This window comes from Oncorhynchus masou, chromosome 6 (genome assembly GCF_036934945.1).
Source record: "Oncorhynchus masou masou isolate Uvic2021 chromosome 6, UVic_Omas_1.1, whole genome shotgun sequence".
NCBI classification, from domain to species: domain Eukaryota; kingdom Metazoa; phylum Chordata; class Actinopteri; order Salmoniformes; family Salmonidae; genus Oncorhynchus; species Oncorhynchus masou.
The window spans coordinates 56806136-56825977 of record NC_088217.1 but is presented as its reverse complement, the minus strand read 5'-3'; the positions used below and the strand labels follow the sequence as shown (position 1 = coordinate 56825977).

The 19842-nt window shown below is 39.9% G+C and overlaps 1 protein-coding gene across 1 annotated transcript in view; it reads right to left on the bottom strand.

The window, feature by feature from the left end:
* The window catches only part of gli1 (GLI family zinc finger 1), a 140732-nt gene that overhangs the window by 58866 nt on the left and 62024 nt on the right, over positions 1–19842 (bottom strand). Inside the window, exon 2 of the mRNA XM_064969209.1 lies at positions 3866–4006. Within this exon, the coding sequence (XP_064825281.1) occupies positions 3866–3936 (71 nt within the window). The 5' untranslated portion in view covers positions 3937–4006. The remainder of the gene's footprint in view (positions 1–3865; positions 4007–19842) is intronic.

Below are 19842 nucleotides of genomic sequence, written 5' to 3'. Positions count from 1 at the left end.
TGAGCATGGTGAAGTTGTTAATTACACTTTGGATGGAGTATCACTTCACCCAGTCACTACAAAGATACAGGTGTCCTTCCTAACTAAGTTTCCAGAGAGGAAGGAGACCGCTCAGGGATTTCACCATTTTACAGAGTTTAATGGCTGTAATAGGAGAAAAATGAGGACGGATCAACAACACTGTAGTTACTCCACAATAATAACCTAATTGACAGAGTGAAAAGAAGGAAGCTTGTACAGAATAAAATACTGCATTCCAAAACATGCATCCTGTTTGCAACAAGGCACTGAAGTAATACTGCAAAAAATTTGGCAAAGCAATTCACTTTTGGTCCTGAATACCAGTGTTGGAAAATGTACCCAATTGCCATACTTGAGTAACAGTAAAGATACCTGAATAGAAAATGACTCCAGTAAAAGTAACCCAGAAAAATACTACTTCAGTAAAAGTTAAAGTATTTGGTTTTAAATATACTTAAGAATCAAAAGTAAATGGAATTGCTAAAAATATACTACCAACAGTATCAAAAGTAAAAGAATAAATCATTTAAAAATCCTTACATTAAGTCTATTGATGCGCCCGTGCTACCAATCTATCATAATAAAAAAATCCCCATAGAAATCTGTCAGTTTAAGATAGAGATATCAGGTTTTTTGCATGGGGTGTGTCTCAATCGACCGCATCTGCGGCGGAAGGAGGCAGAGCTACAGTGGTGTTTTGTTAGACCATGAGACATACCGGTTTGGCCTACAAACTATTAATAAAGGGTTAAATATGTGTCAAAAAAATATATATATTTCCAGAGCTTTCTAATATCTCCTAGATATAGGACAGACACTTCAAAACCTTAATTGTGATTAATTTTGTTTTACTGTCTCTGTTGCCATTTATGAATGTGTTATTCAACGATTTCTATGGGGTACAGTAGCAGTAAAAGCCAAATTCAATATTTTATCAAATAATATTTTACTATTTTTATATACCTCAAGGGCTCCTAAAATTCCAAATGAAATGGCTAAATGATCCATGGTATGACCGTCTTAAAATAATTGCATATGTTAGCTTAGCACCTACTACCATACCCCGTCCAAAGGTACTTATATTTTTGTCTTGCCCACTCATCCTCTGAATGGCACACATACACAATCCATGTCTCAAGGCTTAAAAATCCTCCTTTAACCTGTCTCCTCCCTTTCCTCTACACTGATTTGAAGATGATATAACAAGTAACATCAGTAAGGGATCATAGCTTTCACCTGGATTCACCTGGTAAGTCTGTCATGGAAAGAGAAGGTGTTCTTAATGTTTTCTATACTCAGTGTATGTAAGTAAAAACCCTGGGAGGCGAGTTGATACAATTCCAAGTCTGGAAGGTTAAAACCACTCTCAGTCTTAGGAAGATGTCAGACTTTGCTTTTCATTCTAAGAGTTTTATTTGCCCATATAAAGTATGTTATGACCAAGTATACTTTTTGAAAGAATGTCTTCAGTGAGCTAACTGGTATTACAGAGAATGAATCTAAAAACTTTGGGAGCCATGTCATTCTGAAGAGGTTTATTCACGCTTTCATTTTGTTGAGTAATGGGATAAAGTTATCTTTATTTATACAACGGGTGAGTATAATTCTGGATGCGGATTGGTTAAAACCTCATTCCAGCCGGTGTCTGTTGCACAAGTTACCACCGGCTAAAGATATGATGAAATGCTCCATCTGACAGCGCAATCCACTGTCTCATTTGCCCAGCCAGACAATTTATAAACTTGATCTTGAACTTGATCTCCGCTGTAAAAAGCATCTAGATATTATCTCCCATTTCCTTTAGATTAGCAATTAGTTTTCAGTAGCGAACATTTGTATAAACCTGGCTAGCTGTCTCTCTGACATTTGCAACATTGGTTCAGTATTGAAATTCGATCTCCAGCTGTCCCACCAAAAGACCAGCCGGCTTGGGTAGCAACCATAGATTTGTGTCAGGACTGTATCTTGTGGAAGGCTGAAATTGTGTGAATTAATTCATTAACATAATTCTTATTTGAATATGTTGGTAACCCATTGTATAAAAATGATAATGCCCTCAAAGTCAGTGTTTGGAGGATATATTGGCACGTTTTGACTTTGTCTCGAGCCTAACAAAACCCGTGCCAATATATCCTCCAATCACAGGCTTTTTGGGCATTATCACTTAAATGTTTGTTGTTTGTTGTCACTTATTAAGCATCCTAAGTTTTTGATATTTTTTGTGGTCCACTTAAAGAATTGTTGTAGATAATGAGTTATTATTTTTCCTATTGCCATTATGTCCTGGGGTTTTTTCACGTTCATTTAATATCCTGATATTTTAGAGTACTCTGAAAATATTTTTAGCAAGGGGGGCATTGAGTTTCAATACGTTTAGTTTATATTCATGTTTACCAATACTGACCCCTGTTACGTTTGGGTCATGTCTAATTATTTCTGTAAACGGTGTAATTGCCAGTGCAAACTCAACAGCTGATTCAAATGACCATCTCATCATCAATCTTTGATTATATAAATCTGCTGTGCATTGCTGGGGCAAAAACCAAAATGTGCACCGAGTTTGGGAAACCCATTAATTGTTGTGATGTTTCCCACTCCCCACCAGATGGTGATGTACTCTAATTCACAGTAATGTTGTTATAGCTGTAGCTACTAGCTACCCAGATGGGGGTTTCCCTTCTGAGCTGAACAGACAAGGGAAGCCTAGCTGGAACGTTCCAAATACATTTCAATGTGTTCTACTCCCTTTTCCCTCTCACTCTCTTTCTGGATTCAGAACTTTTCTCCACTCACACACACACTCTCTTTCTCACTCACGCTCCCCCTCTGTCTTTCTTTCTCTCTCCCTATATTCCTCTCATGCAGAGCAGACTTCATTCATCCCTGTACCTTCTAAGTCTCCCTTTCAGCTCTCTAATTCTTTCTCCGCACTGTGTATTCCTCCTCCTCCTCCCGCTTTCTCTCCCCCTTTCTCTCTCCCTCTTTCTTACTCTCGAATCTGGTAGAAGTAAATTAAGCTTTTCTTTCACTCTTTCTCTCTCTCCACATCCCTCTGATTTTTCTCCCTCTGTTTCTCTCTGCCTCCCTGTCCCCCTTTTCTCTCTCTTTCTCACATCTTACTCTCTCTTTTCTCTCACTCTCTCTCTCTCTCCCTCCCTTACTTTCTCTCCCTCTATCCCTCTCTTCCTCTTTCCCACTATCAGAGTAACCTGAGCAGGGTACGGTAGGGTGGGAGGGAGGGAGGGCAGTCATGCAGAGCTCAGCGGGGCCTGGCCGGCCTGTAATTAGCAGCTGAGAGAGAGCGAGAGAGAGGCTCTCTATCTCCAAAACAATTGCAGCTTAGGCTTTTAGCTACTCAGAGAATGCCGTCTGTCTGTGAGTAGAAAAAAGAGATTTGAGCCCCTGGACTAGACGAGTTGTCAGATTGTTTTACAGTATGTATGGAGGAACGAGAGTGAATCATTCATATCTGTCTGTTTGTTAGTGTCTTTACAGTCTCTTGTGTGATACATGTTATAACATAATATCACAGTAAGAAGCTGGCCAGTGCACCAGATTTGATTTAAAGTTCAGGGATTTTGATAGAAAAGTGTTTATAGTTTTAGGTTTGACTGGTTAGACTAACGACAAGGAGGTTGTGGTTGTTGTTGATGGGGTTGTTGTGTTGTCTTACCCTCTGGATGGGATAGACAGGACAATTATTGACTTCATTTATTAACTTTTTGTTTTTATTTGGCGTTTTGTCTTGTGTGCTTGTTCTTATTTTCTGTCTTTCGATTCTCTGTTTATGCATTTTTTTTGTATACATACCAAAATAAAAAGTTGGTCACAAAATATATCTTACCCTCTGGGCGGCTGGTTGGGTGTAGACTCATAATGATACAGCCCCTGATGTGGCTGCATTTCCACTGGCATTGGGGCTCTGTCCTCTGCTCAGTATTCTGTTCTGTGATGGAACAGGACAGCCAGCCAGCAGCCTTACGCCCTGAGGGAGCGACAACGAGAACCACCGTTAGGAGACGTAAACACAATAATAACTTTTAGAACTTAGAACCACCGTTAGGGAACACAATGACAGAAAACCAACATTTGAACTTAGAACCTAGAACTATAACCACCGGGTGGATCCGCAGCCATCTAACGACTTCTTCAAATGTGTCTTAGGCTAACGATAGCATTGTTCTGGAAAACACATGCTGAACTGAAATATGAATGAGTAGACACACACACACACACCATTGTACTTTTTATTCACAACCACCCTGTCATAGACACACTCTCTTGTAGACACATGCTGAATCACAAACACACTTGTCTTGCCTGTACACGAGGCACAGAGTGTCTAAATGAGCTTTTTCTGATGCCACCCAAAGTGTTTGCGTGGTAATGAAGTCCTGTGATCCTACTGTTGACATGCCTGGACAGGCTATGAGAGATTAGCCTGTCTTTAGGGACACAAACAATGATTTACTGCATTAAGCTCTCGCCACACTGCCAATCTCTCTCTGTCTGTCTCCAAACCGAAGACACGGGCCAAAAGAGACATGCTGCAGTATACAGAGCCAATGGACTGTCTCTGTGTCCCCAAACTGAAGAGGAATGCCACAATGGAGCCTTACCAGAAATCAAGGGATCAACAGGCATGATTTGGGCACTGTGCGCGTGCGTGTGCGTAGAATTGTATGTGGGCAATTAGCCTCAGAAAGCTAGTGAGCACCTGCTCATTACAACCACCCACATCACTCCAGGTACTATTACTATTATTGCTGTAGGCTCTGGTAGGCACTTAACACAGCAATTAGTACAACATATTACAGTACACACAGAGTAGACATCAAACACAGTCAGCCAACAGAGAACTTCAGGACATGAGGAACTGCCAACCATCATAAGACAGCCCATTATCAGCCTCAAAAAATGTATCCTGTTACGTTTTTGCAAAACAGTAAGGTATCAACTGATTGATGCTTATGTCAACTAGCCATGCTCCCAGCAAGCTTTGCGGTGTGAATGGTAAAAGATGAGCATCAATCAATTGACGCTTATGTCAATACATTGCAGTCAATGGGAAAAGATGAGTGTCACAGGGCTGAAGCTTATTATCAATATATTTGCAGTCAATGGGAAAGTACGAGTGTTAATCTATTAACGTTTATGTCAATACATTGTTCTGGGGGAGACACTTTAGACCCAAACTGTTACAGACCTATATCCATCCTGCCCTGCCTTTCTAAATTCTTCGAAAACCAAGTGAACAAACAGATCACCGACCATTTCGAATCCCACGTACCTTCTCCGCTGTGCAATCCAGTTTCCGAGCTAGCCACAGATGCACCTCAGCCATGCTTAAGGTCCTAAACGATATCATAACCGCCACGATAAAAGACAGTACTGTGCAGCCGTCTTCATCGACCTGGCCAAGGCTTTTGACTCCGTCAATCACCGTATTCTTATTGGCAGACTCATCAGCCTTGGTTTCTCTAATGACTGCCTCGCCTGGTTCACGAACTACTTTTCAGATAGAGTTCAGTGTCTCAAATTGGAGGGCCTGTTGTCCGGACCTCTGGCAGTCTCTATGGGGGTGTCACAGGGTTCAATTCTGAACATTCAACATCTGGCCCTTCTTTGGACACTGTGTTAGCAAACCTCCAAACGAGCTTTTTCACCATACAACACTCCTTCCGTGGCCTCCAACTGCTCATAAATGCTAGTAAAATGAAATGCATGCTCTTCAACCAATCGCTGCTAACACCCGCCCGCCCGACCAGCATCACTACTCTGGACGGTTCTTACTTAGAATATGTGGACAACTATAAATATCTAGGTGTCTGGCTAGACTGTAAACTCTCCTTCCAACCTCATATTAAGCATCTCCAATCCAAAATTAAATCTAGAATCGGCTTCCTATTTTGCAACAAAGCATCCTTCACTCATGCTGCCAAATACACCCTCATAAAACTGACTATGCAGTCTTTTTTTTTTTTTACCTTTATTTTACTAGGCAAGTCAGTTAAGAACAAATTCTTATTTACAATGACGGCCTAGGAACAGTGGGTTAACTGCCTGTTCAGGGGCAGAACGACAGATTTGTACCTTGTCAGCTCGGGAGTCCAACGCTCTAACCACTAGGCTATCCTGCCGCCCAGTCTATCACAGTGTCATCCGTTTTGTCACCAAAGCCCCATATACCACCCACCACTGCGACCTGTGCTCTCATTGGCTGGTCCTCGCTACATATTCGTCACCAAACCGACTGGTTTCAGGTCATCTATAAGTCTTTGCTAGGTAAAGCCACGCCATATCTCAGCTCATTGGTCACCATAGTTACACCCACCCATAGCACACGCTCCAGCAGATATATTTCACTGGCAGCATACCGATCGCTGCAGCTGTACACAGCCCATCTGTAAATAGCCCATCCATCCAACCAACTACCTACCTCATCCCCGTATTTGTTTTTGTTCTTCTGCTCTTTTGCACACCAGTATTTCTACTTGCACATCCTCATCTGCGCATCTATCACTCCAGTCTTTCTCTATCGCCTCTTCTCTCTCCCTCCACCTTCTTTCACACCCTCCACCCTCTCGACCTCTCTCCCCTCCCTCTATCTCTTTCTTCCCTTCATCACCCTGTCTCTCTCAAGAGCTTTGTCCAAATAATGAGACCTTATCCTGTTATGGCTGCATCCCTTTGTTCTCAATTTCCGCCTGAAGACATACCCAAATCTAACTGCCTGTAGCTCAGCCCCAGAGGCAAGGATATGCATATTCTTGGTATCATTTGAATGGAAACATTCTGAAGTTTGTAGAAATGTTAATTGAATGTAGGAGAATATAACACAGTAGATCTGGTGGAAGAAAAGAGAAAGAGCATACGTTTTCTGTTTTTTATTGTTGTAGTATCATCTTTCACATGTACTAGAATAGGATGCTGGTGATAATTTTGATGGATAACACAAGAGGGCAACTGTAGGTGTGCAAAGTTTCAGACTGATAACTTCAGGAATGGGTGAGCTACATGACATTTATCATGAAGTCACCCAGGTGTCCCACACAAGTTGCCCAAATGTACCCAAGTGGCCAAATTGGTGAAATGACCTATAACTATATACAGCAGTGCAAATAACTATATACAACATATCAAAAAGCAATTCTAACACACACACACACAAAAAAAATGTTTTAAAAAAATATTAGAAAAAAAATATTTAAAAAAAAACAGTCCTCATCCTCGTCACAATATTTTGCTGCCTGTGCCATGTCTCATAGCAGTCTCTTTCTGATGTAAAGCAGAGGCAAACTGAACAAGTGGTGCATTTCATGCGACACAGAACACAATGACGCCTCCATGCTGTGCCCTTTTGGCCCTGAGGCACAGTCATGCCGGCAGTAATGAACTGTGGCATATGAACACCACTGGGGGCACAGGTAGAGCGGGCAGCTTGGCACCGGGGGCTCCCAGTCGGAGTCGCTATCACTGTGAAAGAAAACATAAAAAATATTTGTATTGTATGAGCCTTTTATCATCACATAAAATAAACAGATATGAATTGTATAGAGCAGAGGGAACAGTCACTAAGGTGAAGTGCTGTTCCATTCAACTCCAGCCATTGTTTTATATATATATATATATATATATATATATATATATATATATATATATATATATATATATATATATATATATATATACACACACACACACCCACACCCAAACAAACCAACATACACACACGCAAACAAACCACACATTTCATTGCAAAAAAAAATATATTTTTTTTTTAATATATATATTTATATTTCATAAAACGGCATTAACACTTACCCGTCCAGAAGTACGTCCTGTCCTTGCAGAAACAGCTCCTCAGTTCGTTTGAATCTTAACACTCCAAGATTCCTCAAACAAAAAATCTGTCTCACTTTCACTTTTTCACTTTCACTTTAGTCTTTGACTTCGCTTTACCTGATTTATTCGCCATGATATCTTCAATGAAATCGTTGAAACTACAACTTTCCAAAATACAGCTGCGCGTAAAAAGCCTTACAGCAACTCCTCTGATCGTCAAGGTGAGAATGGAGTTCCCTGCGTGTGCGATAACAAACAAGGAATTGTGGTCCAACCCAAAACCATTACATACTGGCGTTTACCTCAGCTCATTGGCTATCTACCCAGCTAGATTTCAAGAAGATCAGTGGTCATTGGGTAGAAATATAGTCAATCAATGAAGCTTCGCTAAAATTATTGGTGCCTAAGGTTGTCATTGCTCCTTGTCTTCAAATCAGCTCACTTCGGTCAATTCTCCCCGCAAAAAAAACAATGGCGTTTGGCTGTGTTGCAAACATCCAGAGGAATGCACTGAAACCAACCATATCTAGATAAATGATTGTTTATGGGGGTAATCACGTCGAATGCTCCGTAGAAAATTGATAGAAATGGAATTCACGGCACAAACGGTTTACAAAATGTTTCGATTTAGGCTATAAAAATGGATTTTATCAAAGAAAACGGCACTTCATTTGATCACTGGGACCCTCAGGAAGAGAAATAAGAGCAAGATATCAGAATGTAAGTCATAATTTTACCTTCAGATGTGAATGTCTAAAAACTGTCATGGCGGAAAATGTTTCTGTTGTTGATTGCTCTTGTCAAACATAAGCATGGGATTTGTTCTCTGTAATAGCTATTTTAAATTGGAAAACGTAGTTTGATTACCAAGATTCTAATCTTTTGAAGGGTGTAAGACACTTGCATTTTCAAGAATGTTTAATGTTACGAAGTTGTATTTTTAGTTGTCACTCTGAAATTTCCCCTGATGTTGATCCCTGTATGGGGATCGCAGCCATAACAGTTTGCAGTTCCCCCAGGCACAGGTGGATGTCCTGAAAGAGACTTTCAGCAAGATGACAGCAAACTGTAAGTCCACGCGAGAGGACATCAGCACTGTCTGTAAGTCATTATTAACAATGACTTGGAAAACAGACTGTCTAGAGGGACAATCCAGGACGAATAACATTGTTGTGGATGGCATACCAGAGTCTTCACATGAGAACTGGGCCAAGTCTGAGGAGAAATTAAGAAAAATGATCACTGAAAAGCTGCAGATGGATCATAAGAAGATTGAGGTGAAGTGCACCCACAGGTCTGTAAAACCTGCAACCAGCCCACGTAACAGACCCAGGACGATAGTGGTCAAATTCCTGAGGTTTAGGACAAGACGGCTGTTCTGGAGAGAGCCAAGAACTTGAGAGGAACCAACATGTTCCTTATTAACGAGGACTACTCAGGAGATGTCTTATTATGTCCATCTTCGATGCGCTACCTAGGAAAGGCCTAAAAATAGATCATATTACATCAATAACGTGCTAACATTGGATGACATTCATATATTGGCCATATTTGAAACTGTCTAAGATCCATTCCTTTAATGATAAAGCAGTAGCAATACAAGGATATCACAACTACAGAGAGACAGGGATGCCTATGGGGGAGGTGTGTTGCTTTATATGTTCATAGCCATATTCCTATACATCTTAGAGAGGACCTCATGACAAATGTCTAATGTTGTTGAAGTGTTGTGGTTACAAGTTTACCCGACTCATCAAAAGGTTCTTATTTAGGGATGTTGCAATCAGCCTACCAGAGTATTTACAAATAGTGCAGGACTTACATCCTCCACGTGTGTTGATCACATTTTTACCAATGTATCCATACCCATTGGATATAGTGACCGTAGTGTAATGGTTATATCCAGAAAATCAAAAGTTCCATAGGCTGGGACTAAAATAGTGTATAAGAGATCATACAAAAGTTTTGAAATTATTCCTATGTTGAAGATGTGAAAAATAGTTGCTGGTCTGATGTCTGTGAGAAGGAGCATCTAGAAGCAAAAGGAGTGGCTAACGTCTGGCTGATTAGCAAGCCTTGAAGTACTTTAAATACAATTATTGGCAGAAAGACTAATTCAATGCCATCTTTCATTGAATTAGAAAGCTCATTCATCACAAAACCTTTTGTTATTGCCATTTATTTTAATATTTCATTGGCAAAGTAATCAAACTCAAACAACTGTGAACCATCATATTCATGCATAAAAAACAAATAATTAAATAAAAACGTAATTTTGAATTCTGTAAAGTTAGTGTGGCAGAGGTGGAACAATTATTGTTGTCCATCAATAATGAGAAACCACCTGACATTGACAACAGATGGAAAGCTACTGAGGATGGTATTGGACTATATTTCCAGTCCTGTTTCTCATATCTTTAAACTGAGCCTTTGTCCTCAGACATAAATTCATTCCTCTCAGTACCCTAACTACTGTACATGCAGTATGAGGACACTGAGGTCCGAACCTACATAATAATATTTTTTTTTTTTTTAATATAATAATACAAATATATATTTTTAATACAATAAAGAAAATTAATTATGAGTCAACATCTGAATATAGCTCAAAGCATTGATCAAAGCTCAGAATGCTTATATTCTTAATTTGCTTGAGTCCCCGGATTTGCCTTTTTAGCAACACATTAACCACTTCTCAAACGGCGCCAAACTATGCCTTCTCGCGGCACAGTCCGAGGGTCTGAGATGTGAAATTAACTACCCCAGGTCGGAGTCAGCTCCAAAAAGCAACTAGAGACGTTGATGACTGTGTTTTTGCGATATGCCCGACAAAATGCCATTTTAAAAACGTCCTGCGACTTCTGCCATATAGACATCCCAAACAACCAAAAACCTTGTTTCAGAGAATGAGTGCACAACTGGTGGCTAGCAGTAAAATTGAAGGGCTCTGGCTAGTTTTACTTAGCTTCTTACTTCATCCTCCTAGCTGGCTAACGTTAAATGGAGCCTACCTCAGCAGGAGCAAAAAATAGGCTACCAAGTTCTACAGAGAGTAGGCTACTGAGACAGACAGTGATGTGGTGAGGCTGAGGCAGGCAGCGATGCATGCAAGAGGAAGCAGAGGAGAGAGAGGTTAGTACAGTGGTTCCTGAACTTGGGGTCGGGGCCCTAAAAAAACTGTATTAATCTCATCAAACAAATTAGGAACTTTATAAAAAATAAGATATGTTTCAATATGAACATCTCAACATCTTCCATAATGCCCTAGGCCTACATTAAAATGCAATCCAAATGTAATACGTTTTGTTTATATCTGTGGTTGTTTGTCATATTTTTTTAATTTATTTTTTTACCTTTATTTTACTAGGCAAGTCAGTTAAGAACACATTCTTATTTTCAATGACGGCCTAGGAACAGTGGGTTAACTGCCTGTTCAGGGGCAGAACGACAGATTGGTACCTTGTCAGCTCGGGGGTTTGAACTTGCAACCTTTCGGTTACTAGTCCAACGCTCTAACATATCTCGATCACCCTCTAGATTTTTTAGTTTACCCAACCACCTTTTTTTTTACCACTACATCACTGATATTAATACAGAATCGTAAATAATATTTGAATAATTCACGTGACTGTCATAATCTGTGTGCTCCATTGATGTATGTTTGTTCGGAGCTTTATTAGTAATGCCTAGGAATACAAATGTGAACGCTATATAATTTAAGAAAAGAGATATCTATGTAAAGAGTTGATGATTTCATGCAATTCATCATTACAACTGACTGAACAGTCGCTGGTGCTACATATCAGTGTGAATGATTTCCCATATTTCCCCACTTTCAGGGGTATAACATTGCAATTGTATAGCTAATAGGCTATGTGTTTGTAGATGGACTGATGTGAATGAACCAACAGCAGTCAAGGTGATAATGGATGGGGTCGTTTTTGCTTTTTGCTGTTCTCCAAACAGCATTTTAACATTTTTTTTAAATTATATAAAGGACAATTCCTGGGGACACTAAAACTCAAACCCTGGATACAGCCCTGATTCCGCTACCCAAGAATGGTTAAGTGCCCTTTATTGGTTCTAATAGCCGACCAAACAGCTTGTTGCATGCAGGCTCTTAGCAAACTTTTGAAAATAATTGTTTGACCAGATACAATGCTATTTCTCTGTGAACAAATTACATTAAATTGCAAATGAACAACAGACTTTCAGCATCTTTGTAGAGAAGGGCACTCAACATGTACTGCGCTGACACAAACTACTGATAATTGGCAGAAAGAAATCGATAAAAAGAAAATTGTGGGATTGCAGCCTTTGATATTATTGACCATAATCTGTTATTGGAAAAACGTATGTGTTATGGCTTTACATCCTCTACCATATCATGGGTTGAGAGGGTTTTCTTTAATTGAAGCTTATCTAACGTAAAGCATGAAAAGTGTGGTATTCTGTTCTCTATTTTTACTAATGATCTACCACTAGCCTTAAACAAAGCCTCTGTATCTATGTACACTGATGATTCAACATGATACACAGCAGCAACCACAGCTATTGAAATCACTGAAATGCCAAAACAAAGAGTTGCAGTCAGTTTTGGAATGGGTGGCTAGTAATAAACTAGTCCTGAACTAGAACTAAAAGCATTGCATTTGGTTAAAATCATTCCCTAAATTCTAGACCTCAGCTGAATCTGGTAATGAATGATGTGGCTGTTGAGCAAGTTGAGGAAACTAACATTCTTGGTGTTACATTAGATTGTAAATTGTCATGGTCAAGGCATATTGATTCAATTGTTGTAGAGATGGGAAGAGGTCTGTTTGTGATAAAGATGCTCTGCTTTTTTAACACCATATTCGACCAAACAAGTCCTGCAGGCTCTGGTTTTTATCACATCTTGACTATTGCCCGGTTATATGGTCAGGAGCTGCAAATAAGAGCATAGAAAATCTGCTGCTGGCCCAGAACAGAGCAACACATCTTGCCTTTCACTGTAAACAGATGGCTAATATCAACAAGATGCATGTCAGTTTCACATTTTGCAGTTTCACATGTACGAAAATCTCACTTTCTCATGTGGAATTGCAAGTTCACGTTTGACAAACATTAACATTTGAAAATCACAATTCTCACATGCGGAATTGCATTTTAACTTGTGGGGGTGAGATAGCGTTATTCTCATCACATGTCAAAAGTTGGTGTTAACATGTTGCAGTAGCAATGTTTGAACATGTGCATGCAAATCCAGTAATGCCATTTTGTAAAATGGTTACTTAGCCTACCTGAGTATAATAATTAGTGTATTCAAAACAATGATTTCTTATTTCTGAGCCATCCACTCCTATATTACTGTAGTCCTCCACGGTGTTGCATTGATATGCATGTACTTTATACTTAGTGGTACTGCTAGGGGGAGGCATTCGGAGTGTTACTTCTGCAGGCGCGGGCCTCTCTTCTTTGTACATGTGTCCCATGACCGTTGGAAGAAGCCCAGTGAAAAGAAGAGAGAAGTTGTCTATCTCTCCATGTCTCCTTATATTTTTTTTATGCTGTTTTCCGGGTTTGTATCCATGGTTACGTTTTCAAAATCCAGAGATAACATGTTTAGCTAAACTGTGTTGAGTTTTCTGGTCATTTTGGTGTATGTGTGATAGCTAGCCTTCCATTTTGTCCTAGCTAGCTATTTTTAGCTTCTGTTATTGTTAGCTGTCCATTTGGTTTTTGCTACATTTAACACACAGGCCTAAAAGGGATTTTAAATGTATTTGAAAATGTGGGAATGTGTTTGCTACTGGAATGAATGTAAACTGATACTTTTGTATAATATATACAGCTAACAACAACAATGCAATGTCAAAACAAATTGACATTGAGGTTAAAGCTTTATCAATTCGCCTGATTTTGCACGACTTTGGACAAAATCAAGACGTCAATATTCTTCAATTTCAGCATTTGTTGAAAAAAGGTTAAAGAAATAAGAAATAAAATGTGTGATTAATCGTGCCTTGATTATGTGTTTTTTTTTTTTTTTTTACATTTGACAGCCCTACTTAGAATTGAACAGTCAATATTCTAAGATTGAGACAAATTTATAAAAAATATACATTGGGAGAGAAATCCAGTGTCAGCCTTCTTGGTTTAATTGGCTTCTCCCTTGGGAGACTTGGGTTCTAATCCTGCTGGTCACAAAAGCACACATATGAAACTGAGTATCACATGTGGAATGTTGGGAAATTGCATGTCTGACTCATGTGAAAAGCCATGTGAAACTGCACACGTGTCTGAAAACTACATGTGTTTTTCATGTTTAATTTTGTAAAGGAATTTAGCATATGTCTACGCCAGAGATTGTGTGTATGACAGGGTGGGGTTGTGAATGAAATCTCAATGGTTGTGCGTGTGTGTGTGTTGGAGTATGTGACGGAAAATTGTGTTACAGCGGGACAACTTGCCTGTATATAGAGGAGTTAAGATCTTTAGAGAAGTGTGTGTGGCATAATCATTTGGTGGGTGCTCATATTTGTCCTATGTTTTTTTGCATATGCCTACTCCCCCTGAGAAACCCTTCAGAGAGTGGGGTTATGGCCAGGGTCAGCCATTATCAACAGCAACCCTGGAGCAAATACAGTTAAGTGCTTGCTCAAGGGCACAATGACAGATTTTTCACCTTGTCAGCTCGGGATTCAAACTAGCAACCTTTGGGTAACTGGCTCAACACTCTAACCACTTGGCTACCTGCCACCTTATGTGTGCACACACGCATGTCCATGTGCGTGTGTGTGTTGGCATATTTCTCTGGAGAGAGGTAGGTGTTGGGCCGTAGCAAGCTATCTGCTTTAGATGATTGATCTCTGTCGAGGGAGGATCTGTTTTTTACATATTGTGTATATTTATTCATTCAAAACACATTTCCGTTTGTTGACAAATTCAACTCTTTATTTCAAATGATTTCAAAATACTTTTATGGTCGCTAGCAAAAATGTAAACCAATCAAAACTTGTGTACTATCTCTGCTGGTCAAGTCTGCCAATCACGTTATCCGCATCTAAGATAGTAGACAGCTGGTGACATCTCAACTTAGAACACAGCAACCTTGGTAATGTAGCTAGCTAGCAGGAACAGATCGCTTTATCACTAGCTAACATGTCATTCTGGGACAAGGAGCATTTTAGCGGTCAGATTATTACAATTAATAACTACAAAATCTATTGGACAAGTAGTGTAAGTCTAATACAGTCATCACGGCAGGACCCACTCATTTCATTCATACTGAGAAATAAAAAATGCCACATTATCCCTGTCAATATTTGGTGTAGGATGATTGCAGAGCACCCTCCCTCAGACTGTTGGGATGTTCATTTTCTAGCTCATAAACACATTCCATTGCTGTGATGATTTATTTATTAATTCTTGTCTCTCACTTTTGTCTCACATGATCTATTCAGCTCTCCTGTGTCCAGCTCCCAGAGATCAGCCAAGTTACACTACTCCCTCCTTTCAAAGAGCGCGTCCTCGTGCTAGCTTGCGGCTCTACGTCTTACAGGAATGCGCTCACCGGGCTAAGCACACGCACTGTCGTGGATGCAAGGTCCGATCCCACTTCTGACACCAATGTAATGAAACAACAAGGAGCAGGTCCCAAACCCTCGACCTTTGAGCCCGAGGTCCGGCGCGCTATCGACTGTGCCGCAAAAGCATGCTCGTGCGGCAGGGTCGATTTCCATGCTTATAAACCCAGGGTCATAGCAATATATAGAATCAGGCCATTGGCTGCCTTCATCACAAGGGGTAAGTATGAGAGTTCTGATTGGTTCCAAGTTCAGTAGTTTGTCAAATTCGCCTGAGCGGCAGAGTGTTGAAATCTACTTGTTATGTGAAAATGTTCAGGGATTTGAAGGTGCCAACTATTTTGTTGTCATCTTAAGAATGTTTTAATGTTACAGTGTATTTGGAAAGTATTCAGAGCCCTTGGCTTTTTCTACATTTTGTTACGTTACAGCCTTGGTCTAAAATGTATCAAATCATTTTCCCCCTCATCAATCTACACTCAAATACCCCATATTGACAAAGCAAAATCAGGTTTGTAGAATTTTTTGCAAATGTATTAAAGATAACAAAAAAATGAAAGATAACATTTACATAAGTATTCAGACCCTTTGCTATGAGATTTGAAATTGAGCTCAGGTGCATCCTGTTTCCATTGATCATTCTTGAGATGTTTCTACAACTTGATTGGAATCCAACTCTGGTAAAGTCAATTGATTGGACATGATTTGGAAAGGCACACACCTGCCTACATAAGGTCCCACAGTTGACAGGGCATGTCAGAGCAGAAACCAAGCCATGAGGTCGAAGGAATTGACAAGGGTAAGATAATTGACTAGGGTTGACATATTGGTTATGTTTAAGACAGTGAATGCATTTCAATCTCACAAAATTAGAGGCATGACACAATATATAGTTAGGATTCCAAACATACAGTAAATAACACATATTTGCTAACCAGCAAGCTAGCTAGCTAAGTTTACTAACAATAACAATAAACAATAACGCAACAATTTACTGTTCTAAATCTCTAAAACTCATGATCTGGTTTTACTAGAAAAATATTTGCCTAAGCATGCCTGAGACATGTAGCTAGGTACTGGCCACTGTGCAAAAGTTGAGGGCTATGCCTCTATCAGCCACTTATGTGCACATGGATGCATGTTCAACTAGCCTACCCTAATATTGATGTTATGTTGGCCCAGTTCCTCTGTATTTCAAACTGTACAATAGTGTAATTTATTTTATTTTTTGTCTGTGTTGCCTGGGCTTCTTCCTGCAGCGGATTCTAGGTACAGAAACAGAATTCCTTTGCCTGCGTGTGTCATTGGAGCAGAACAGTATCCCGTGATCTGTATCCCTCTCAATGGACTGGACATTATGCTGGATTTCAAGCAGAAGATGACTCAAGAGGAGCTGAATGGCAGTTTGATCATGACCACACCCCTCCCGTCATTTGTTGATCAACAGATGTCTGCACTTTTTACCTCAGACACGCTCACACACGACACAGCAGCTGTTGCTAAGTCACACAGCTGTACAACTATTCCCTGAACTTTACTGCACTTGTCGTACTGTACGTGTCTTTGAATGGCAATTTCATCATTACATTTACATTTAAGTCATTTAGCAGACGCTCTTATCCAGAGCGACTTACAAATTGGATGTCCTAACCGACTTGCCAAAACTATAGCCTGTCAACAAGAAACCCGTGGAGTGGTTGAAAAACTAGTTTCAATGCCTCCAACCCAAGTGTAGAGGACCAGCAATAGGGCCTAGTGCCTGGGCCCGTTGCTGTCCCACTCTCCCCCGGTCCCGCCCTCCTACCACTGTGGGAATCCGGCCCAACTGCAGCCATGCAACCCGAGAGCATCCCACAAGCAGCTCAGTGATGAGCAAAAGTCTGTATTTCATACCACAGCACACCTACTGTAATAGAAATACACCATCATAGCAAGTACTGTGTGATGACAAACAGCACAACACCCTAGAATTGACTGCACTACACTGCAAAAAGGTCAATGCTAGCATAATCAGAACGAATGAACGGATGATCGAAATTCATAGAGGGGAGGGGCCTGTACCTCACAGTATTCCACTGTATGACCACTTTACTACACAGGAGACATACTCGGACACACTGAAATGCACTACACTGTTCATCTTGTAGTTTTTTGTATGTTACTTTTACCACACAACATTCTTGTTGAATACCCAATTCTCTTTTTGAGTTAGCATTAGTGTACATTCCCCTTGACAAATGAACATTATTTGGATACATCTAAATGTCTAGCATCTGTTTGATGCTACAGAGCCCTGCACAGTTTATATACACTGATAAGACATTAAGAACACGGATGGACTCTACAAGGTGTCTCAGGCGTTCCACAGGGATGCTGGCCCATGTTGACTCCAATGGATGTCCTTTGGGGGGTGGCCCATTCTTGATACACATGGGAAACTGTTGAGGGTGAAAAACCCAGCAGCGCTGCAGTTCTTGACACACCATTACGCCTGGCACCTACTACCACACCCCGTTCAAAGGCACTTCAATCTTTTGTCTTGTCCATTCACCCTTAGAATAGCACACAATGTCTCACCTGTCTCAAGGCTTTAAAATCCTTCTTTAACCTGTCTATTCCCCTTCATCTACACTGATTGAAGTGGATTTAACAAGTGACATCAATAAGGGATCATAGCTTTCACCTGAATTCATGGAAAGAGCAGGTGTTCACAATATTTTATACACTCAGAATAAAGATCTTCTGTGAATCTATACAGGAAGACATATTTAGAAGATTGATAAAAAGCCAGGCCAAACACATTTTTGGTTTCTCTTTCATTTCCATTTAAAAATCCCAGGAGCTAATACAATACTTTCAGCTGTAGGTTGCATACTTCTAGTTCTGCCTGGTTCAGCTTAGTTATCTTATTCTGGTTCTCTAGTAGGAGAACATTGCCAAATCGGGCTGAACTAGAATAATGCAACCTACAGAATGAAGGAGAAAATATCCTGTAGGATTCTGGTACTGTAGTGGTTCCATCCTGTAGTAGGGAACTGGCATTAGACGGTTAGGTCTGTTAATCAGATAATGAATCAAAACATTTTTATCACAGTTTGTAAAAAGCTATGGATGTTCAAAGTGAGACCTTTCTCTGTACAAAAATCAATCAACATTTTGAAATACAAAGGAATAGCATGATTTACAAACAGTATCGGTTACAGTGTCCCTGCCGCAAAGAAACATGTCACTGCTAGCTAGCTAATGTTGGTCTAAGATAGAACTAACAAACATGTGTACGTTACTCTGCTAAAGTTCTAGAAGTGACTACCATAGCATAAGCTAAATTGATGGACACTGTATCCAAAATATTTATGATTTAGCTGATGGCTTTCAGAAGTCAGTTAAGAACGCAAGTCAGTTAAGAACACATTCTTATTTTCAATGATGGCCTAGGAATAGTGGGTTAACTGCCTTTTTCAGTGGCAGAACAACAGATTTTTACCTTGTCAAGCTCCGGGATTCAATCTTGCAACCTTACAGTTAACTAGTCCAACGTACTAACCACCTGCCTCTCATTGCACTCCATGAGGAGCCTGCCTGTTATGCGAATGCAGTAAGAAGCCAAGGTAAGTTGCTAGCTAGCATTAAACGTATCTTATAAAAAACAATCAATCAATCATAATCACTAGTTAACGACACATGGTTGATGATATTACTAGTTTATCTAGCGTGTCCTGCATTGCATATAATCGATGCAACGCAGGGGGATGGTTTAACAAAAGCGCATTTGCGAAAAAAATCACAATCGTTGCCTGACTGTACCTAACCATAAACACCAATGCCTTTCTTAAAATCAATACACATACACATATATTTTTATACCTGCATATTTAGCTAAAATAAATCCAGGTTAGCAGGCAATATTAACCAGGTGAAATTGTGTCACTTCTATTGCGTTCATTGCATGCAGAGTCAGGGTATATGCAACAGTTTGGGCAGCCTGGCTCGTTCTGAACTAATTTGCCATAATTGTACATAATTATGACATAACATTTGAAGGTTGTGCAATGTAAACAGGAATATTTAGACTTAGGGTTGCCATCCGTTAGATAAAATACGGAACGGTTCCATATTTCACTGAAATAATAAACATTTTGTTTTCGAAATTATAGTTTCCGGGTTTTGACAATATTAATGACCAAAGGCTCGTATTTCTGTGTGTGTTATTATGTTACAGGTAAGTCTATGATTTTATATTCGATAGAGCAGTCTGACTGAGCAGTGGTAGGCACCAGTAGACTCGTAAACATTCATTCAAACAGCACTTTCGTGCGTTTAGCCAGCAGCTCTTTGCTGTGCTTCAAGCATTGAGCTGTTTGACTTCAAGCCTATCAACTCCCGAGATTAGGCTGGTGTAACCGATGTG